The 24,714-nt window shown below is 42.6% G+C and overlaps 1 protein-coding gene across 1 annotated transcript; it reads right to left on the bottom strand.

Moving 5' to 3' along the window:
* Positions 1-32: 32 nt before the first annotated feature.
* LOC105006333 (zinc finger, B-box domain containing) lies at positions 33-24,555 on the bottom strand. The gene is made up of 7 exons (XM_034292344.1): positions 23,396-24,555; positions 22,355-22,572; positions 20,592-20,757; positions 14,959-15,123; positions 7,887-8,117; positions 7,669-7,750; positions 33-2,529 (listed from the first exon to the last, which is right to left on the bottom strand). Exons 1-7 carry the CDS (start codon positions 24,495-24,497, stop codon positions 2,448-2,450), a joined length of 2,046 nt encoding a protein of 681 aa, XP_034148235.1. The 5' UTR covers positions 24,498-24,555; the 3' UTR covers positions 33-2,447.
* Between the last annotated feature and the right edge of the window lie 159 nt (positions 24,556-24,714).

Genomic DNA, 24,714 nt, shown 5'->3' with positions numbered 1-24,714 from the left:
AGAAAACACTTTTGAAATTATGTTAGCACCGCTGAAACCTGTTAAAAAACTGGCCTTCTTTAAACTAGTTGAGTATCTGCAGCATCAGCAATTGTGGGTTCAATTAAAGGTTCAAAATCACCTATTCTTCATGTATACTTCATGTATCTTTTCATGGAAAACAAGGACATTTCTAAGTGACCCCAAACTTTTGAACGATAGTGTACGTGAGAAAGTTTAGAGAGACAGACACAGAGAATGTGATTGCTATCTGAAATCACAGCAGGTCTTCCTGGCTCGGCTGGTTGATGAAAAAGACCCGTAGAGTCGTGTTCTGTATTTGTCCCACCATTCATTATCATCATCAGCACCCCCAGCCAAGGTAATGAAGCCCATCATCTGAGGAGAGGAACCCCGGATCAGAACATTGCACAGAGAATAGAGGGTGGTAGACACACACCCGCAGGCAAACACACACTAGCCCACACACCCGTTCATACACTAAGGAAGCAAAGCAGGAAACACACACAGAGCGGATTGGCGTGGTTCTAATGGGGCCTGATCATTAAATGCTTAACAAGGAATCCGAACAGGTGCCCTTCATTAAGGCCAGAAGAAAGAAGGTGCAAAGAGTCAGAATAGAGAGGGCAGGAAAGAAGAGGAGTGCAATGTGCCATTATTCCCATGTTCTTCATTAGCATCAGCTCCACCCTGGAGTTACAGCGACTCAGCCTCTCCTCCCTTCCTCCCCTCTTACCCAATCTCCCCCTCTATTCTTCCTCACCTCATCAAGAAACAGAAAACACAGTGTTCACTTTTGGTGATTTTTCTTCTGTTGATTTCTTCTCTTTCTTGCTCACCCTCTTCCAGGCAGCTCCCGGCTCTCTAACTCCCTCTTCCCCTCTCATTACTATTCCTTCTCTATCATTCAGTAGATCCACTCCAGGTGCACGTCAGTGTCGGGCACCAACTGTAATTGCAGAAAATCCAACCATCAGCTTGAAGGAACGACAAAGGCAAGATGCAAGAAAGCGGTCCTCAACAGCGTGCGCGTCACACACTGCTACAGGACCCATGGGCTTCTGCTCTACGGACCGGACGTCACCTGTCCTAATTAACCAGCCGGACCTGTCTGTAACCTGGGGACTGGCTCCCGTTAACCCTCTACTCCCCGCAGCCACTTCCGTGGAAACCTCTGTGCCGTTAGCCGTTAACCCGGGCCGTGTGGACGCACAAGGAGAGGGGGAGGGGTTTCTCATTAAACACTTTGTGCCCCGACAGAATCAATTACAGTGATGTATTGATTTGTCAGAGGGTCTCTGTGGCTCTGCTAGGCCACTGTGGCCCAGTGTACGTGTGGGGAAAGCGCTAGGTAGGAGGGGGGGTATAAAAAAGTAGGGAGACAGAAGGAGGGATGGAGGAGAATGTGACAGAGATGGGTAGAGAGGAGAATGTGATAGAGATGGGTAGAGAGGAGAATGTGATAGAGATGGGTAGAGAGGAGAATGTGATAGAGATGGGTAGAGAGGAGAATGTGATAGAGATGGGTAGAGAGGAGAATGTGATAGAGATGGGTAGAGAGGAGGATTTGATGTATTGTGTGTGCACAAGCGGGAGAAAGTAAGCCGTAATTGGAGGAAAAAGCGAGAGCGACGGGGGTAGATAGAGGAGGAGACAGAAATAGAGCGGTAGGAAAAAGATGGAAAGATGAGCAGGAGAGAGTAAGAGAAGTAGAGGGCCCGTTTGACTTTGAACCCTTTTCTCCCCCATACCTTAAAGTTCAACCTATATCCTCTACTCTTCCCCATCCCTCTTTCCTTTCCCCCTGTTCTCCACCTATCTGGTAGCCCCTTGATCCCAATTACTATCCATCTGGCTGTGCTTTGATATGGTGAACATGCTCTACTGTGTTTGGCTTGGCTGGGGAAATGTGGCTACATGGAGGAACAGAACTGTGAAGCGCTGGGTTACCTAGGCTGTTGTTTCACGTTTTCTGGTAGAAGGAGCATTGTTGTTTGGTGTTCTGTGCGGGGGGGAAATGTGGGACCCAAGGTTGATTACGTCAACCTCTGTATGTGTATGCTATGCGAGCTATGGCTACGCCAATCTCTTCCTCAACTCACATTTTTTTTACAGTAAAACAGCACTGCAAATCACCATATTCAACATTATCGAACAAAACATTATTTAAACATCAAATGACAAATCCAATTAGCACTGCAGATTAGTTATGTTATGATGCTTTAGAACATTTCAATTACATATGATTCTAAAATATCATTTAAAAAATGGGATAAAGTCAGGGTTTGAGTAACATTCAACTGCTGCAATTTTTTTATTGTTCTTCTGTGAAACAGGGAACCAGCAGAAAAGCCACCCTACTCTGCAATGTACAGGACAGGATCCACACTGGCATTCTTTGGGAGGCCTGTTTGAGAGTGACCTAAGACGTGTGTGTGTGTGATGGTTCATGGAAGTGACAGGACACTCTGCTGGTCTCTCCGAATCTCCTCCTCCTCACCGTCTGAGTGAACCCGGCTGGTTTGGAGCCTGCAACATCAAAGAAGCAAATCAAAGAGGGCGGAACATCAAAGACAACCAATCAGAAATAGTGGAGCATCAAAGGCACCAATCAGACTGGGCTGATTTACAGAGTGGTCCGTAAGTATTTAGCCAGTGACACTAGTGACACAAGTTTTGAAGTTATGATTTTGTACAGAACTGGATTTGAAATGAAACACATACAATGTGGTTAAAGTACATAACCAGTGAAAAGTTTGGACACACCTAGCCATTCACTTGAAAAGTGTGTCCTGACTTTTGACTGGTACTGCACATACTGTCAGCTTCAATTTGAGGGTATTTTTATCCATAGCCATAGCTATTTTTTTTTTTACAAATAACAGCACATGTTGTACAAAGTCCCTCTATTTAAGGATAACAAATGTATTTGCACAATTGGTTTCACATCTGTCTCTTATTAGGCAGGTGTGTGAATTTGCATCATTTGTGCACGCAAAAGAGAGCTGTTAATGTTTATTTATGATTTTAGGCTTTGCATTTGGAGTCGGTTGCTGGTGTCTGACAACAAGGGGACCAGAGAAATGCTTGTCAAAGTGACCATCCTTTATCTCTTAAAATATGTATGAGATGTGGTGAAAAGGTGTTTAAGAAAAGTTATGAAATTCCATGTTCTGTTTCAACACAACACCCATTGTAGATTATACAAAAAAGCTGAAGACACCTTTTCAATTAACTGAAACTTACTTTGTATTGAGCTTAGGGAACACTTACAGTCAATTACATTACCCTGGAATGGGAGATGAGAAGTAGCCTATGTGCCTCCGAGCCTACATCCCTTTAAAGTCACAAGTTAGCATCTTGCAATGAATGAAGCATGGTTTATAACCTTGTGGGATAAGTACATTTGTCACATAAAACTGGAATATACCTCCAACTGATAATTACTACACTCTCATCATAATTATTTGATTTCATATGCAACCTTTTGGAGTACAGAGCCAAAGGAAGAAAGAATGCTTCACTGTCCCAATAATTATGGAGGGCACTATATAATGATGCAATTCAATGAAGTAATTAAAGGCCTACTACTATGCAAAACACATGAATTTCATGATGGCCAGTGCTAGTCAATCTTCATGTCCACGTCCGTTCATTCAGTGTTATTTATGGAACTAAATAAAACAACCATCAGAATTACACCAGTTAAAAAAGGAAGTAAAAGGAATGACAAAGATTTGATTTTAACCGGTTCAGCACTTTATTATCCTAGTCGGAACAGTGGAACAAAAAACAAATACTAGTTTTGTTCAGAACAAAACAACTGGAAAATGAATGTTGGTTCCATTCCCTGTTCATATACTGTGTGACACAAACACACATAGGTTTTAGTAACAAAGTAAGAAGCAACAATGTAGTACCATTAAAAAAAAAACTATTTTTCCTAGACCTAAACCTAACCTTAACTTCAATAACCTAAACCTTTATGCCTAAACTTAACCTGACCCTGAAGCTAATCATTTATGCCTAAATGTAATCCTAATTCTAATCTTAATTCTAATCTTAACCGCAAATCAAATAAAGCTTGTGAAAGTCAGGGAAGGCCAAAAGGCCTATGCTTTTCCTTGTCTTACTACCATAGTGAGGACCTCTGGTCCTCAGTCAGATAGTAAATTGGTCCAGAAATGTGTGTTTTTGTGTGTGTATTTTGCTAAGTGCTTTAAGGCGCTGTTTTAGGAGCACACAGTGTAGTGTGTGTTAATCCTGTTATTACACGTCTCAGTAGAAGCCACGGCACTCAACTAAGCACAGTGCCTGGAGCACAGATTACAACCTCTATTCACACACGCGCACACACACAGGACACTAACTCATACATACACCCGCCCACACCCACCCCCTCACACACCCCCATACACACACACACTCACACAGGACGGAGATGCGCGTGCAGCCCTCATGCAGAACATGTTGCCGATGCTAAAGCCGTTCTGCACGCAGACGTTCCATTACACACTTAACGTGGCCAACGGAACAAGAGATAGACAGGACAAGAGGAGTGGGATTACAGCAAAAAGAGGGAGGGATGAACATGAGCCAACCAAACGCTAAGCCCTCTCTCTGACCCCACCCCCCACAGAACATTTTGGAAATGCTTTCAAAAACAAAGGACAGTAACCATCCCCTTTTAAATTGACATTTTCCCGATACCACTGCCGCGTGTATTCTATTCCGGCTAACGGCTACTGAAGCACACTCTCACCTCTATTTCCCATTTTTTCCTTTATCCAATACTTGCAATGCCTAGAAACACATTTTCATCAAATAAACTATCCGTAAAACTAAACCCTAAGCTGAAAATAGCCCTAATCCTCACATGTACCTGTGTTGTTTTAATGAATCTGCAGGCGGAATGCTTACGAGGAACCCGAGCTGCCTCTAAAAACTGTAGGTCTCCATGGAGACCGGGGATGGTACATATTGATAACTATTCTAAATGTATAAACTGCAATTTCTTTGTCGTCTTCAGGTGAAAATGATAACAATGAAGCCAATTGCAATTTAATAACACATAGGCCTATAGCTTAGGCCAGCCAGGTCCAGCTAAAAGTGGTCCAGGACAATAAGCTCTACGTGCAACTACTGCCGATGAGAGAGTGCAAGCGAGAGAGAGGGAAACTGACAGGAGCAACCAACCATTGAAATATAATCCACAGATGGCTGTTCCCATTTAAATCAGGACAGGCAACCATTGCTAGTGACCCCATGAGTGTACAGTCCAACTGGTTCCAAAACCCTTCAAGACTTTCCAGTCCTTCTATGGATAATACGTCTATGGTGACAGCACATGCTACAATTAACTTCTGCGATGCCCAAACTGCTGCCTTTCCAAATGTGGAGGACAACTGTACCTATGCACGTGTGATACAAGAGCCAACTGTTATTAACGATTCCATGCTTGAAAATCTGAGTCAGAGTATTCACATTATGTAAATTAGACATGTTTAGTATTTGGTAGCATATCCTTTGCAGGCAATGTTTGACTGAAGTCTACGACCCAGAGACATCAACAGACGTTGGCTATCTTCCTTGGTGATACTCTGCCAAGCCTGTACTGGAGCCATCTGTAATTCCTGTTTGTTTCCGGGCCTTATTGCCTTCAGTCTTGTGTTCAGCATGTGAAAGGCACACCGAGTTGGACAGAGATCGGGTGACTATCTCGGTAGCTACAGCGGTGTTTTTGGAGTCATTGTCTATCTCAGGATGAAACATGATTCCAAGTGGGTCTAGAGGCATTTGGTTGCTTCTGAATGGCCGGCTGAGATGTTTTTGTACACCTGAAGCTGTTGACAGTTCCATCATCTATCAAGAGGAGTTTGTTCCAGTGGAGGTCTTACAGTGTATACCAGAAGTCTACACACCCTTATTGAAAATGCAGCTTTTGTTGATGTAAAGGCTGATATCAAGACAAATTGTTTTTCACCTTCAATAAGATCGTTTGAAACAACAATGTTTAAGTGAAAAAGAAATGGATAAAAAAAACAATTTTCTAAAAACTGCTGAGGCGGCAGGTCTGTTTGGCTAGGTCTCTATGAACCTAGCATACCTGGATTCAGTCATTTTATGCCACTCTCCTTCACAGAGGAGTTCAAGCTCAGTCAAATCGTGTGGGGAACTCTTGTGCACATCCGTCTTTAGGTTGATCCACGAAGTCCAAACACCGGGCCATAACAGGACATTGATCTTCCTTTTTGCAAGCAGTTCCTTGGTTGATTTGGCTTTGTGCTTTGGAATATTTTCGTGTTGAAAGGTGATCTCTCAGTTTCCTGGCAAAGTGCATCAGGGTTTGTTCCAAATTATTTAGAATTACTGAACAAGTCATTGTTCACACTATCCAGACCAGAACACCATCCCTGCTGAAGAGAATCCACCACCATTCTTTACACTACGCAATATGTACTTTGGATGATGAGCCGTGTTGGCGTTGCACCAAACATATCTGTTAGAATTGAGGCCAACATTTTCTACCATGATCTCATCAGACCATCACACCTTTTCCAACATGTTTTTGGGAGACTGAATGTGTCTTCTTGCAAAATGTATACAGGCTTGGATGTTCTTTTTTGCCATCTACATACATTCCTACATGTACTCTATGTCCTTACTGTACCTAGAATTTCTAAACAAACAGTTGGAGACAGGGCTTTCTCCTATAGAGCTCTATTATCATTTGCTAAAAAGTGTGAGACACAGACTCTGTCTCTCCCTTGGGGAGCGGGTACATACTCCCCCATGTGTGTATGGCAACCATGAGCATGCTGTAATTGCATACATGTGTATTGTAGGTTTAAGTGCTTAACCAATAATAACACAAAACACATTTTGGATATGGCAATCGTTAAAACGGCATGTTTACTACAGCACTGGAGCCTAATGGTGCTTGATGGGGATGAAGTTATCCTGTCTAACATGTAATAGAACAAACGGTGGCATCGTTCATTGAACAAATGACCAGATTCAGTGAAAAGTTGAGAAAGCATAAATTCTTATTTCTAAGAATTAACAGTTAACTGCTGTGGGATATAAACATTTTTTTTTTAGGGATGGCTAGTTCCTTGGCTGTAATTCTGGCTACTGTCTGAAGATTTAGTACAAAAGGCGGCTTTCTTCATAGAACAACCAGATTTTGTGGAGGTTGAGAACATGAATTTGTTGTCAAAAATTAATTGGAAAATGTTATTTCTACTGGTAAATGGGTGTTAATGTTATTGTTTGTTGGTATGGTATATAAGCGGGATAAACACAAATGTGCTGTTTACCTGTGAGATCTGCTGTAGTTACATTTTGGTGCATTACTGGCACCAAGCAAATGAACCGGGAAAGAGCACTTTTCTAAGTTAACAAAAATTCTGCAACTTGTGTTAGAGAGGAAGTCAATTCTACAGCAAAATAAAAATGTGCTCATTTCAGATTGTGTAGAGGAGGATCTTGTGTTTTTATGACACAAATGTATCATTGCTAACATTAGTAATTAGTACATTAAGTAATTGTGCTATGGTGAAATGTCCCTTTAAACTTCCAAAAAATATCTGGACAAGTGGTTGTATAATCGCTTTAAAATAACATTGTTTTTGATTAGGTCTTTTTCTATGTATTATGCATACGCACCGGTCAGAACCGTGCATCCTTACGTGCTCCACTGTTCCAGCTCCGCCCCTATTAGAGGAGAATACCCGGGCCACTCCTGAATCTGGACACATGATGTCATCAAATTACACACCAAAAACTTTACTAGTGAAGCATATGAGTCTGGGTGTGACAAGGGCAATGATGAGAACAAAACTGTCCTAACTAATGATTACTATCTTCTAGGCTGGTAACTGTACCTGTTGCCATCAGCCTAAACTCCTCCGCCAGGCTGCTAATAGCTCGCGTGTCTATGTCCTGCTCCAGGTCAGGGTCTTCGCAGCCCGTCTGGTCCACTGCACTGATGTCCAGGATCTCCCGGGCTGCCCGAGACAACAGTCGGGAGAAGGAACAGGACGTGGGCTGGGAGACCACACTGGCAGGGCGGGAGGAGAGCTCCGGAGTTGATCGAACCGAGACGCCAGTGAAACCTGTTAAACACGGACAGAGAATGAAGAGTAGATGAGAATGAGTTGGAGACGGGAGCGAAATACAAAAGGGATTGAGAGAAACAGAGAGATAATGAGAGAAAGAGCAGAAAGAACTCTCTAGAATCACTGGGGGGTTTTTCTCCACCAGAGTGAGCCTCAACAAATTGAACCAGATTGAACATCCATCCCCACCTGCTTACTGTAAATTACAGCCGGCCCCTACAGTGTGTGTGTGTGTATGTGTATCATACTGCTGCCCGCTGCTCTGTGCTGTTCTCCAGGCTTAGCTGCAGTGTCAAGTCTCTTATACCAAATTCACTCTCTGCGTCTCTCCATTTCATCTGCCAGTGGGAGTGTCACACGCTGAGCATCACACCACATCCTCACTGCGCCAGATGTGACCACAAGGCACAAGGACTGTGGTAAACAGGCAAAGGACAGGAAACTTTTGCAAAGACCATACATTCACTAGTCATCCTTGACCAGGCGGAATACCCAGAGCTGTCCAAAGTTACACTGTAAACCAAGTAAATTAAAGGGACATGTGACATACTTACAGAAAACAGATTGGGGATACAGAAAATGGCAGAAGGTGAGAGAGTGAGAAGATGGACAAGAGAGAAAGGCAGGGTTAGAGGGTAGCAGTTGGAACTGTAATGATTTGATTAGCGGCAGGAGGCATTAGCCGTGTCCCAAGGTAAACAGATTACCTCAGGGTTTTCTGAGCTCCCTGAGAGGAATGTGATGAGAGGACACACACTCCTGGACCAGCTCCCAATCATGTAGTGCGCTTGCGAGTGTGTGCGTGACTGATCGTGCAGTATAATCTCTTTAGGAAACCTGCGTCGATGGTGCCAGGAAGGCATATCTGTATGCAGGAATCTGAGCTGCATTAATTGCCAGTTAAATTGAGTTCTGTGTGTGTGTGAGAGTAAATAACAGACAAGACAACACAGATTTATGAGGAAGAGAGGAGAAACAGAGATGAGCTCTTCTCCAGGGGGTCAAATTACAGAGCAGGAAAAGTGAGTTTGCCAGAAAACTCTCACAAACAAATCCATATTTCCTAGCTTATAAAGAAGGATCAATTTGACATTTCATTTTTAACTCTTCATATAAGAACTAGGCTTGAACTTTCAGCATACAATCTATAGAATATTGAGGTGAAGTTGGCTAGCTGACTCATTTATCCTTTCCATATCTCCTTGACATTCCGCTGTACACATTACAAAAACAACTTTGCGCCAGGTAAATATTGGTTATTGTCAGTGACTTGGGTTGGGTTGTTTTCATTAAATTAACCAGCTTGGTTGGTTGAGGCTGGGTTATTAAGCTAAGAAAAGACTGAAAACATGTAAACATATCAAAAAAAACTAACAGAAATAGAGAGATGACAGAAATAGTCACCTCTGTAGGAGCTTTTACTTGTTCTGTTATTTTAGAGTGGACAGACACCTACACTGTATAGCAAATCTAACCAGTCCCCTAGTAGATGCAAAGTGCCTGGAAATCAACAGACCTTACCAAACACACATCTACCTGTCTCCATCTGTTAACCAACAGCAGAAACAAAAGACACATTTTCCACCCCACTCGGATTTAAAACCAACATGTAGGGACATTTGAAAAAAAGTCCCCAAGACTGCATGTCACATTGACAGAGCCAAAAAGATTGTGCCCATCTGAAAGAGACAGAGGTCAGACTATATTTCCTATTATGGAATTAGGTAAAAGCGTTTTTGAGGTGTATTATTAAACATTTTGTTCCACTTGGTACTATTCACACAAGTACGTGGTAATATTTCACCACTTGAAAAAATACAACAGATCCATAAAAATATTTCTTTTCAAAACTCTAAGCATCTGACATTGACTCAGTATAACAAACAATATCAAACCTCAGTGTTTCACATTGAAATACATTATGTTCATACAAAGTACATGCATACCTTTTGATAAGATTTTCTTAAAAAAAAAATTGCTTTTACTATCACTACGCTCATTGTTCATAATCATCACTCAAACATTTGGTGAATATACTGTATGTAATTGACATGGTTTTGTCTACTGTGTACTAATTGAAAAGTACAGACTCACCACCCTAAGGCCACAGATTTGTAAGTGACCTTACTGGGATTTAAACCCACAATCTTGTTGTTAGTGTGAGCTAAAATTGACCACTGCACTGTGTATGTACTATACAACACTGTCAAATAGAGGACATGATTGCCATCCATAGTAGTAACTCCAACTGGTAACCATATAACCATATAAACCGTTTGAACACTGGCAATGTCTTTTAACATAGCAGGACAGACAGCAAAACAGAGGAGTAAATCAATGAGCCCCTGGAGAAGGTTGAAAACTACAAACTGAACTGCTGTGAACCATCACAAGTAAATCTTTGTTGATAAAGCAGGCTTCAACTGGGCCAAAACTCTACACAGTGTTGGCAAAATAACATTGGCCAATGAGCGCCCATGTGCCTGGACAACCTGGCGGAAACATACCCATGTGTGTAGCCATATCTGAAGATGGATTGGAGAATATTCCCCTTCTTGGGTCTTGCATTACTGGAGCTGCACACCTCATTGATTTCCTCAATATAACTGTGTGGGATAGTGTTAGGTATCCACCATACAGAGGTGATTCAGGGTTGGTTTTAGACAATGCTAATAATGCTTATTACAGGCTGGGACAGGGATGAATAATGGCATGTAAAAAATTACTCCATGGGCCTTCAAGAACCACTTAAGCTAAGTGTTATTTCACCCAAATATGAATCTAGGTCAAACTATCCCTTTGGTATTGTAGGATTTTCACTGCAAGATTGTAGTTCCCACGACGTTTCAACCTTGATTGAGATAATTTTAGGATGTTGCAACAATAGGTTCCACTGAACTTGCCTACTTCCCTTCTAAATTCAAAACTCCCCACTAAATTCAAAACTGTCTGATGAACAGTGTTGATTTCACTTTGTTAGTAGCTGCCAAGCCTTCTTTCATTATTTTATTAAGTTTATTGCCTAATATCTTGGGCAAAAGAATATAGATTTGTTTTACAATAGTGCCAAACTGTTAGTGTTCTCTGTTTTGAAACTGTTGCTTTTCAGACACTACAGCATCATATTGAAATTAGACATTACAAATCCTTCGCAGATGAGGACAACAGGGCTGATGAAATCATGAGGGCTTTGTTCAGGTATGGAAAGCAGAGGTTTGTTCAAGAATCTACTGGCAGAAAAAGAAAAAAGCAGAGGAGGTACAAAGTTGCAGTGGGCATTGCTGAACATGCATAACCATTTTCTGATAGGGAATACGTCAAAGAGGGTTTCCTACTTAAGAACGTAGTTTGGAAGCTAAACTGTAGAGTTACAAAATGCATCTCTGTTTAGTGTGGCACTTGAAAAGTGTGGATGTGAACTTTCCTTGTGAGCCTTCCCTTACGTGATGCAGTTAGATAGGCCTTGATCTTTTGGTGTGGAGCTTCATGGCAATACATTTACAGCGATTCTGTCCGGTTTAGCCAGGCAGGCAGTTAGACTTGAGCATTTGAAAATCATAACTGGCATGCAGTTCAATTGAAATGGCAGGATAAATAGTAAACTGCCGCAATAAAGGTTCCCAACTCCTGCCCTAGGACCTCAAGCCTTGTGCCACTACCTGACAGGGGCCTGGGGAATCCCCATGGGCAGGGTCCAAAATGCGGGTCGATTGTCCGTTTGGCGAGTAAATCTCAGAAGGCTATCAAAATTGTATGAAAATAGAAATGTTCTCTCCACGAGGATGGTGGCTCGGAGGAAATTACTGATGTTTGCATGAAATTGAAATCCACCCATTACTTTGGTGAGAAATTGTGTGTGCATTTTTTACTAAGGAGTGAAGTTGGCCGTCTGATAGCCAGTCCGGTCTTAAACTCGTTCTTCGACTCTTGCGCCCTAGTAAGATAGTCGTTTTGGCATGACAGTGAAACAGTATGTTATTTGATTCTACCGTGTCTATAAGCTATGTTGTCTATACGTCTTTAAAGTTAGCAATGCCATAGCCTGTGGTAATGCTGCTGTCTGCGTTTTTGTTTTGTGAATAATTAAACAGCTAGTAGTGAGACAGTGACTGACCCAACAGAGAGACAGAGTGGCCCAGAGAGTAGTGAGACAGTGACTGAACCAACAGAGAGACAGAGTGGCCCAGAGAGTAGTGAGACAGTGACTGAACCAACAGAGAGACAGAGTGGCCCAGAGAGTAGTGAGACAGTGAATGACCCAACAGAGAGACAGAGTGGCCCAGAGAGTAGTGAGACAGTGATTGACCCAACAGAGAGACAGAGTGGCCCAGTAGTGAGTAGTGAGACAATGACTGAACCAGAGGTGAGTAAGGTTTTGATTTGGGGATTATAGGAATAAAATCCTGACCCATGAGCATATACAGTACACCGATCAGCCATAACATTATGACCACTGACATGTGAATTTAATAACACTGATAATCTTGTTATAATGGCACCTGTCATTGGGTGTGAAATATTAGGCAGCAAGTGAACATTCTGATGTGTTAGATGCAAGAAAAATGGGAAAGCGTAAGGATCTGAGCGATTTGACAAGGGCCAAATTGTGATGGCTAGACGACTGGGTCAGAGCATCTCCAAAACTGCAGCCCTTGTGGTCAGTACCTATCAAAAGTGGTCCAAAGAAGGACAAGCAGTGAACCGATGACAGGGTCATGGGTCGACCAAGGCTCATAGATGTATGTGGGGAGTGAAGGCTGGCTCGTGTGGCCCATTCCAACAGACGAGCTACTGTAGCTCAAATTGCTGAAAAGATTAATACTGGTACTGATAGAAAGTTGTCAGAACACACAGTGTATCGCAGTTTGTTGCGTATGGAGCTGTGTAGCCACAGACCAGTCAGGGTGCCCATGCTGACCCCTGTCCACTGCCGAAAGCACCTACAATGGGCATGTGAGCATCAGAACTGGACCACAGAGCAATGGAAGAAGGTGGCCTGGTCTGATGAATCATGTTCACGTGTTCACGTGGATGGCGGGGACTGTATTCGTCACTTACCTGGAGACACATGGCACCAGGATGCATTATGGGAAGGAGGCAACCTGGCAGAGGCACTGTGATGCTTTGGGCAATGTTCTCCTGGGAAACCATGGAGGTCCCACCTCGCACCTTACAGGACTTAAAGGATCTGCTGCTAACGTCTTGGTGCCAAATACCACAGCACACCTTCAGAGGTCTAGTGCCTCGTAGTCCATGCCTCGACGGGTCAGGGCTGTTTTAGCGGCAAAATTAGGCAGGTGGTCATCATGTTACGGCTGATTGGTGTATATATTCTTAATATGACTGTAGGTAGTTAGAAAGCCTTTAGTAGATTTATGAGGTATAGTAGCTTTATGAGGTATTTATTCAATATATTTACATTAAAATACAAGTAATTTATTACTAGTTTTCCTATTAGTAACATCTTTACCCCTTATTCTAGCAAACCTGTAGGATAAACAAGGGCAAATGGGTTTGATCCTGAATAACTTCACTAAATGGGTTTGATCCATTGTTCTCAACTTCATGGGGCACTTTTTTGAATTTCAGGAAATTAGGTTTAAAATAACAAACATATACTTGGAGGATTTGTAGAATTTCAAGAAATTGTTTTAAAATATTATTAAGATAGGGAGGGGCCGAATCACATAAAAAAATAATGTTTTGTGAGAAATGGAGATTTGGAGATAAAGGAGTTTCAAGAGGTTGGTTACAATATGATGCCGAGGCTGTGGTGATGAGTCGTTCTGTGTGACACAAAAAGGCAGTTTATTATTTTGGCCGGTGGATTTTTTTATCTCCCAGTCAAAATGTTAAGTTCGGACACTGCCCATGGGTGATGCAAATCAGCATGGTGGTAACATCAGCAGGGCTTTTCTTTTCTCATGGCTATCTAGTGATTTCGACAGGTGGCTTGGCCAGTGACAGATGCCTATGAGGAAAGTTTGAAGCAATCTTCAAATCTCCAGAAACAATTGGGAGTTGTTCTTGGAATATTTGGAAGTCTTGGTGTTTAGCGACTAAACTATATCTTTGCAGTTTTGTGTGTAATATTATCTCAGACTGTCAATAACAGAAATATTCCATTCTTAAAGTAAAGGGTATTTTTTTACATACTGCAACTAAAGTTTCAAAGGCATGAACCCTGTGCAGTTCAGCCATTAAGGCTAGGAAACTTAGTGTGTGCTTTCACCCTCCCCTTGGAAAAAGGAAACTGGAACGCATCTTTTTGTCCATTGATCTTGCCTCAAACTCAGTGAACAACAATCTGCTACAAACCTTGGACTATTGAAATGTGTCCATTGATCTTGCTTCAATCTCAGTGGACAAAGATCTGATACCAACCTTGGACTATTGAACATTTGTCCTCTGCACATGAAAGGACTCATCCAAGATTACAGCAGAATTACGTAAGCACATTCAATGCCGTCTCTCTCAGCACTAGAATACCTTCCTGGCTTAAGTGTTGTAGGCCTGTGTGTATTTCCTTTATCAATGTTCCAATAGGCCGTCACTTCCCATACACATTTTGACATAATTCTTTGTTGATTAATTGATCCTGTACACTTCATTGCTTCATTATTTTTATAATTACTGTTTCTCAGAGAAATTAATCTATCTTGTCATTTTATAACTGAACTGCCTTCAAACAGAATTATGTGATAAGTTGTCTTGCTAATTCATAGTTTCCTAAAGACAAGTAGGTGGTGCGTCGTAAATCAATCCTTAATACACCATGAATCCCCAAAATAATTAGACATTATCATAGCGTGTTACATAATTAATTTACACCTCATACCAGATGTACACAGCCCTCGTGGAGAGAACGGTCTTCTTTGAGTGGGTGTGGCTACATAACTGTGGCTACTGACTGGCTGGCTTTGGCTGTCCATCATTACTGTTTTAACCAAGTTATCTTCAGCACGCCCACTATGGCTGCTACTAGCCCTCCAGCTTTCTGCCCCTGAGAGAACAAGAGAGAGAGAGAGAGAGAGAGATAAAGAAACATAAATTGATAATGATTGCAGAAATCTAATTAATTAATTCAGAAATACATTAGAATAAAGATTTTCAGTGAGTTTGATTCCAGCAATAGGCGATTTGCTTCCAGCAATAGGCGCCTGTCTAAAAAAAAAAAAATTTGTAGACAGGCTTTTCTCTGTTTTTGCTACCTTACCCTTAACCTTCATCCTAACCATAAATTCAGTACTGTGATCCCTAGCCTCATCTGTAACCTAACTCTAATCTTAATCCTAAACCTAACACAAACCTTAACCCCAAGTTAATCTCAATTGTTAACCATACATTTTACTTGTAATGAGACATTTTTTCATTTTGAATCGATGCGTTAAGGACCAACATAATGGTGAAAATATAAAGAGCAACGTAATAGCAAGCCGTTAAGGAACAAAAGCACTGAGCATATGTTGATAACGTCATTTATGTCTGAACGTAACAGCAGTTTACAAAATAGTTCCAAACAAATGTCATTCCTGAGCAGTCTGGCTGCAACCATGTTGCCTTGACAGGTAAGACATGTTTAAAATAGTTGGTTTGCATAGTTATAGTTATACCATAAGCAGGATAGGCTATACAAATAAGGCTTACAAACTTCAAAATGTTTAAAAATAAAAGAACTTCAGATATATTACCAAGCTAAGGCCATCTACAGTTGTAAACACTGTTCAAACTAATCCCTTAAAATAATCCCCTGAAATGACTAATATATGTTAACTTCCTATATGAACAAATCTATGGAATTGAAATTTCACTGAGAGAGAGAGATGAAAGAAAGACCAGAGACAAAACAACCTGCTGTCAGACTAGTGAAGGTAAGCAGCGCCTCTTAGCATTCTCAGTGGCATGTGTTTGTCTCAGAACTAGTGGCTGACGTTTAAATACATTTCAAACAGAGTTCTTTGAACTGTGGCTCTGACCAGATGAAGCACATCTTAAATGAAGAGTACTCAGACATGTCCATGATGATAGTACTGATAGACCGACAGACCTGTGCTATCCTGACACATTGAAGACTAATTATCTTGTTTTTGGACTGAATGAACTCCGCACTACTTCCAGAGAAAGTTAAGAGAGAAAAACATCTAGAGAAGAAGAGAGACCGACAGATTGGGAAAGGGAGGGAGAATTTGAGCGAGAGAATTCGAGCGAGGACAGAGTGGGAGACACATAAAACCTGTTGGATGGTAGCCCTCAGAAAAAATGAGGAGACAGATGGAAGGACGGAGAGACATAAACGAGTGAAGAGCGTTGTCAAGGTGATATCCCTGCTTTAACCTTTCTCTCCCATTAACTTTGAAGCTTAACGATCATGGCAGACGCTCGGCTCAGTTTGACAAGTGCATGTTGTGAAAGGGACATTTCCTCATCCAGGGGTTTTCTGAAGGGCACTGCCTTCTTTAAAATATGGACCTTCTTGCCAAAAATTTTACATTTACATTTCGTCGTTTGGCAGACAATCTTATCTATAGCAAATTACAGGGAAAGGGTTAAGCTCATTGCTCAAAGGCACAGCAACATATTGTTTTCGCTTAGTAGGTTTGGGGATTTGAACCAATGACCTTTCTAATACTAACCCAATTCTTTAACCCATCCCCACCTAACTGACTTTGATTGACAGTAATTAGCTGATGTGTAAAAAAAAGCCTGCTAAAGCTAATATCATTACATACTTCTTTCCAATGTCAACTTTTCTGATAACCTGGGTTTATACTGCATATAAAACTCAAAGGCGACCGTCTTCCCAAAATCTTTCACTGCTGTGTGTCGGCATGGTAAAACATCATTTTGCACTCATACATAAAATACCAGTGAAATACTGCAGCGAATGTGACAGTAGGAGGAAATCTTTTTCATACTGGCATTGTTAAAATCGGGAGGTTTCCCACTCAACTGGGCTATTTTTATGGGCTCAATTTAGATAGAGTTGTATAGAAAAAATAGCATTTGAGAGTATTTTTTGTGGAGCCCATGGAAGAATTTGCTGATATCGTAACGTCGGGAAATAAGGTGGATCATAGATGTCTTTTATATCCAAGCATGTCAAAATACTTCAATAAAACTTAAACCTAAACCACATCCAATCTGCATAAAAGAAATGTAAAGTTTCAAAAGACTTCTAGTAGAATGACAGACTTTCTTTAAACAGAGATCGCAAGACAGAAGAAGATGACTGCTGAAAAGACAATCAGATTAGGGTAGCCAATGTACTGTCCCCAAAGACATTATATATGCAATAAACAATGTAAAAAATAACACAATTACAAAATTAACATATATAAGTCACTAACAAAATAAATATATGAATGTGAAGATGCACGATCAGCGCAAGCAGCAGAGCCAAGTACAGCTGAAGGGTGTCAAGAGAGGAGGATAAACGATCTGGCAATAAGGCAAGGATGGAGAACAAACAACACAAAACGCTGTAATATATACAGATCTGTTGTGTTTTTTTATGCAACTCAAATTAATAAGAAAATAGCATAACAACAAAAATAGACAATAATAATACTCACTGTGATTAATTATAAAGCTGATGAGTGATTTCATATTTTTTATGTGATTTGTCTAATAAACATAGATCAAGTTGTTTTGACGCTCAATGGCAAAATGGCCCAGACATAATAAAGAGGGAATGATATGCTCTGTATCCTAGAATCATTATGGAGCCAATCTGATTGGGGGCTTAGTAAAACAGCCAAGCAGAAACAATAGGCTGGATGCACTGAAAACCCATAAAATGTCTACTAGTAATCGACAGGCAGAGGAGTACGAAAAACATGCAAGAGGGTAAAAACCTAGATACGAGGGAAAAAAGATTAAATATGTATGTTAATATGTAGAGTACATACAGCTCAGGAAAAAGAGAAAACTGCACCTTTTTCTTTCCTGTCCAAAAAAGTTGAAAAGGAAAGTTTAGACTGAGGAACAGAAGCGTTCAATTTGCAGTGGTCTCTTAATTTTAACCCTTCTGTTCCTCACTCAAAATCTTCCTTTTGGACTTTTTTGGAAAGGAAAGAAAAAAGTGTAGTGGTCTCAATTTTTTCCAGAGAAAGGGAAGATTTAACACTTTATTTTTTCAAGTGTGTAGCCAGATATTATTTAAAGTAGGCCTATATCACAGAGGGGCGTCCGGTGGGGTGCAGGATTTAGGTACGACTTTTGCCGAATCTTGAGACAGAAAAAACCCTGATAACTAGCATGTCTCTCCAACATTACTGAAACAATAGGTCTGTGTGTGCTTAGTGTGCTTACAATAATTTGGCACCTCTTCTCAATCGACTGTAACAGCAGCTCTGTGATTTTGTGAAAATAATATATTATGCAGTATTGACCTCTATTTCTTCCAGCCCATAATGAAAATGAATTATTTTCTGTGACAACCTAAGCCTTTTAGAAATAACAGTTTATTTTAAATTTTGTCTTTATTCCTTGCTTATTATGACTTATTTTGAGTGTACTCCTTCAACAGTCCTTCAAATATGCAAGAAAAAACGTAAGGTAAATAGGTATTATGTTTTCACCATTTTGATATGGAGACAAGCGCTTTTCTGCATTGCAAAGTGACAAACACGAAACCATACTCTGTTTCTATGGCAGATGTCATGGCATTGTTGCGGTATCTACGGCAGATGTTGTGGTATAGTTGAGCCTAATCAGATTTGCCTGTGCTTTTCACAGGCAAATTAAAATTACACAAATTACTTCGCTAGTGATGCGCAACCTTCAAATTATATAAATGAAACAACAGCCTGAGCTGAGCGCACTGCTGACTTGAAACAACGGTATCAGTCTTCTCTGAAATGGGAAAGGTGGGGGGACAACGTTTGGGATGTATGGCTAGGGAGACTGATAAGGATAACCATGTGCCCTTCAAATGTTCTACTTCGGCAACACTGGTACTCTGAAGCCATGTGTTCCCAAACAAAAATGAACCAGATTCAGAAAAATGTCTTGAGCAAAGCCAAGTGAAGACTCTGAGCCAGGCATCTAGTCGGTGAACTACCTAATATGTTGACTTAGTGAAAATATCCGCTAGAAATGTGTGGCGTTGTGTTCATAGAATCCTTATCTAAGAACGCTCTCCTTTCTTACGATATAGCAACAGAAACCACCACTCTAAAAGCATGATGCCAACAGGGTCACAACTCCATCTAAACAGCAGCCATTCAGTGGGTGCATTCTGTGGCCATAATGGCTGGTTTCATAACGACTACTTGAGGAGAAATCTAATGGACTAATGACCTTGTATAAGAACTTCTGTTAAATGTGGCACAGTAGCGTCTCAAAGGGTGGTTTCCCGTCGACTCGGACTGAAACCTTTTAGGTAGTGCTACTGACTGGGCTGTACATTGTTGAAGGCTGTCGGTCAAACACACGGGTGTATGCATACCGGCGCGCCGCTGTGTTCATGGAATTAACTTTTACAGAGTTAGTGTTTGTACAGAGCATGTTTGCTACTGTGACTGACCAAAATGAAAGAGTATATAAGCTTGGGGATGTAGAATAGTGCATGAGAGAAGGCTGGGAACTACCAGAACATGAAGATTCGAGAGTTCCACAATCCTTATGGCCCGAAACAACATGTATGGCGATTTTAAAAGTGTTTAATTACAAATGTTTTGGGATTTTGATACTATGATTTCATTTTGATGTTTCAAACATTGCTCACCACGGCTGCATTAGTAGGAGCAATGAGGAAAAGTAAATAAAAAACTATGTTTTAAATAATAACATTATAAATAATATTGCAAAGTTGTCAATATGTCGATAAAGACATATTGACAACTTTGATGTTTGGTTCGTAGCTCTGGTTGAGTCCAGAGAAAAGATGTTATCTACAGCCCTTTATGCTGACAATAAAGCTCAGTGCTTCATTCCTTTTTAACACCTCCATGATGAAGACATCCACGGCACATTAATGAGAGCTGAACTAGGCTTATCATTCGCTGCATTATCCTTCAAGACCAATATAGTCATTGAACGTCAGGGTCTCTCACAAGTAATATTTTGTCTGCAGCCCATTCTCCTTTTAATTGAGTGTGTGTGTGTGTGTATACGGGAGGTAAACACACACACACATACGTACACAATCACACGCAAACTCCTGTTTGAGTGTCCATTGTAATAGCTATATTGTATCTCACTTATTTCCTGGGTGCAAACATGGCTCCTTCGGGTTTCCAACTCATTCTCATCTCTCTTGTAAAGCGGCGGGTTTTCACATATTTGTCATAAATCCCATTAGGAACCCTTTGTGATAGGAATAACTGTTGGAAATTGAGATATATCTTCAGGCAAAGTTGGAGACAATGGTAATCCTCAAAATCGAATCTCTCTAAACAAAAGAGGTACGGCGCTTTCTGCTGTAATTATGAGAACATAACTCTAACAGTCAAACACACACACACACACCTGTGATGGCTCTATTTGAGCTGTCCTCTGTATCTGGAAGAGAGTGTGTGGGTCGTGGGTCGAGGTGTGGAGAACCACGGTTCACTAGACCCAGGGTTAAAAAGCCCTCCAGGTCACAGAAGTTCCCCGTCTGGATCTGCTCTTTCTGGGCCACTGCAAGCAGAGCCTGGATGTGGGAGGTGTGGTGTGTGTGTGTGTGTGTGTGGGTTTGGGGGGAGGGGCAAGAGGTCATGATGGTGAGATAGTACAGAAAGAAGAAATGAATGGTTTAGTTCAGGGGTTGTGGTCAATTCTATCTCAACTCGGCCAATTCAAGAAATAGAAAAATGCTAAATTTAAATTCAATATCTATTTAACCTTAATTAAAGCAGGTAAGTCACTGCCAAGATAATATATTTTACCATAATGACTTGGTAAGTGAATATGAATTAAGCATCGTCCATTAGTTTCAACAAATTCTTTTTTTGTCCGTTCCATGAATTGATTCGTAATTAACCTGGGGCCTGGGGATTCCACGTGACAGGAGCACTGTAGGATAGCTAGTCGTCCAAAGCAGAGAATCGGGAGGCTTTACTTAAGATTGGATCAGCATATTAGCATGCTAGCCGTAGCATCATAACACAGCAGAGAAAGAGAGAAAAGACGAGAGAAAGACCGTAGGATGGGGAGAGAATACCAGAGTGTGAGAGGGAAGTAGATGGGGGTGGGGGAGATGAGGAAGACAACGAGAGAGCGTGAGAGAGAGAATGTGAGGGTGGGTGGGTGATGGGGTGAGGTCGGGGACAGAGAATGAGAAAAACAAGAGGCGGAGAGAAATGAAATGGGTGAATGGCGAAAAACAATCAGGCTCCGTTATCCGTACAGAAACGGAATCTCATTCTTGTGCTGTGGTTGTCCCTGAGACTGTGAAGTTCTCTACGCACAGAGGGACCTAACGCAACAAAGACGTCGCATTTGGGACTGAGGGAATGTCTCTCACTTGTTCCCACGGTCCGATGTCCTTTAATATAACAACGAGGAGAGAAGGAAGGAGAAACAACTGAAAAGAGTACAGCAGTAGCTGTAAAGAGAACGAGAAAAAGGGACAAAATCCTAGCTGAAAAAAGGGACTGAGAAAGAGAGAGCATAAGAGAGGGGGCTTCTGGACCTAATTAACGTCTAGAAGATGGTGGAACATGGTTCCCTGATACAGGCACAAAGGCCAATGATACCGGCCATCTCTGATCGGACAGTTAATGTCAGGTGTTCAATAAACCGCTACTTATCTTCTGCTCCCCTCCCTCTGTCTATCTGGAAAGGATCCACTCCGTTAAATAGCGGATAGGCCCCTTGAGACTGCCCGAATGACGCCCTTTCCCATCTCTCGCTCTCCTTTTTTCATTCCACCTCTCCGTCGCTCATCTTGATGAGAATCTAACGCTGGTTTAAGCTGTTGCTGTGCAACGGCCAAGCCAGGGTTGAATTAGGGAATGCAATTCTTACTAATATGAATGTTATCTAATTGATAAGCCTGGTGGTTGTAATAGGCAGTGGGCCCATTATAGAGACAGCCAGGAATGGTGGTCTCATTGACTCTGGAATGAAACGTGTCCAGTTGTCATAAAGTGGCCTTCTCTATCGTCAATCTAACACAGTCTGGGCGCCAATCTTCGCTCAGCAATTGCATCCAACTCCTTGCACCTCCGTGCCGAGACTTTGGCACGCGAGTACAAGAGGGACGCTGTAGGTTAAACAGAGCCCAATTCGGTCCAAATCAAACTCACCGCGGATGGTTCTGGAACTAGCTCTCCTGCCTCTGGTTCCAGGCCGCAGCCGATGAGGAAGACGGGGGGTCTGTCCAAGTGAAGATGTTGTACCTGCGTCTCCTCCACATTACTCCTCCACTCCAGTAAACACCCCTCTATCTTCATCTTCTCGCCTGAGGAGTCTTCCCCACGGGGTGTCAGTCCTAGGCTATCAATGGATGACTCGATGTCAAAATCTAGATTGGAGGGGGGGGGGGGGGGGGGGGGGGGGGGGCATTCCAGTAGAAACAATCAGTTTATGTGTGAGGGAAGATGATCATAAAAGGCAATCATCACAGACAATCGATTCCTGCAGCGACCGCCCACTGTTCTGAAGGCATCCAATAAAGCGCGCCGCTCACATATTTGGAACAAGTTCAAATAAACACTGTCACAGTAAAAAAAGGAAGTGTCGAGTGAATGGGGTCTGCTTCAGCCCGCAGGATTCCAGGGGCAAGGTCGGTGATGTCGGAGAAGCAGCTGTACGGATGTCGGTGAAGCAGCTGCTGAGTCTTGGATAGCGCTTCGGTACACTCGCATCTGCTCCGAGCGTATCTGGCCAATAAAATGGTGAAACTTGTAAACGAGCTATGGAATTAGCTCCACACTAGCCCCGTCTTCCCCATCATGGCCTAATGCAATAGTAATGGCTATCCGGCGACACGCAACGCTCCATAATCTCCAGCGCCGATACGGTACCATGTGTGTCTGTGTCCGTCCTTGGGGACCAGTAACAGGATATAGCGGCCATTCCTCACAGTGTAATTACCTTGCTGCCAGCTACAGCGTTATGTCTCGTATTTAGTTAAAACTGGAATCGATAAAAAAAAAACTAAGAACACGTTTTAAGCCTATCACCAAATTGTCTCTGACAGCCTGGTGGAAAAACTGGCTGCCATTACTGTCTTGGACAGAAACACGAAATGTTGAACGGAGAAAGTTCCTTGAATGTAATATTTAAAAGCGGTTGAAATATAGAATGGAAACATTAAAATCAAAGCAACACACACACACACACACCTGTTTCAGAAATCCTGGGAGAGAAGGCGGGACTACATGACTGTCTGACCACTGACCCGGAGAGCAGCCGTGGTGACTCCTGGGAGCTGTAGTTCCTTAGTGAACCAGAGGAGTGTGAAAGTGACTCGGTTAAAAGCGGCGGATCACCCTTCGGGAACTGTGAGATCGGGGACGGAGAGTTAGGGGACAGGGAAGAGGCCAGAGACCGGGCTCCTGTGAGTGAATGGGTGATATTAGGCTCAGTGGATATGGGTTTCTTATGCAACTGTGAAGACACACGTACAGAGGACAAAGGGTCTGGTGGCGATGGACAGGGTGTGAGCGGATGCAGTGATGACCGGGGAGAGGCTGCGTCCTGAGACAACGGAGGGGACTGGTATCCAGGGAGTGGAATGTTCTGGGGCCTGGCATGTTCCTGTGACGGAGAGCACATGCTCCCAGAGGAAGAAGCATCCGGCGATGGTGACGGACAGCTGGTGGAACACAGTTCCTGCCGTGACCTGGAGGATGAGTGGGTTTCTTGTGACGCGGCAGAAAGAGGTTCCGGAGGAGACGGTGTCCTGTCTGACCAGCTCAATAGTTGTTTACCAGGTGACTGAAAGCCAGTGGACCGCAATGGTGATGGCAAAGACTGAGCGCACAGAGACCGAGGGCTCAGAGGTGACAAACTGTCTGGAAGTCCTTTGGCAGGGGAGGGGGGGTTAAAATACCCGGAGGCTCCCAAGCATTTAGGTAACATAGGGGACTCTGTCTCAGTGGCGCTTCGGGGGGACAGCGTGAACGTGGACCTGAGGGAGTGGGGACTGGGTGGATGAGGAGAAATGGAGGATGAGGGCCCACCAAGAAGGAGGTCTGGGTCGGATGTAGAAGGAGGAGGCCTGGGTGATGAGGAGTCTGGAGTTGATGGACATACGCCGAATGAGCGGTCTGACTGCGGCGATGCGTCCAGGGTCTCGGCCCACATCCTGGGCGTCCTCTGGGCCTTGGAGGCCTTGAGCTGTCGAGACCTGTTGGTGAAACGGGGGGATCGTACTGTGGAGCAGTCAGGCTGTGGCAGCTGGGTGGTCTCAGTTTTAGAGAGCAACGGCGGGCGAGGCAACATAGCTTCCTGATCCAGGGCATTGTGGGATAGCTTAGGGCCTCCGCTGACATGGACGCGCACATGCCTGTTCCAGCAGGGATGGAAAGAGATGGAGAAAGAGGTGAGAGGGAGAGGCAGTGAGTAAATTGCACAAAAGTCAGGTACCGAGACCTCCTCTATCCACCAAGTACTGTACACCCGTGCTCCTCTAAAAGACAACACTCCTCAATTCCCTTTT

Source organism: Esox lucius, chromosome 1 (genome assembly GCF_011004845.1).
Source record: "Esox lucius isolate fEsoLuc1 chromosome 1, fEsoLuc1.pri, whole genome shotgun sequence".
Lineage (NCBI taxonomy): Eukaryota > Metazoa > Chordata > Actinopteri > Esociformes > Esocidae > Esox > Esox lucius.
Note: the sequence above shows the minus strand (reverse complement) of the source record. Positions and strands in the feature narration are given on the sequence as shown.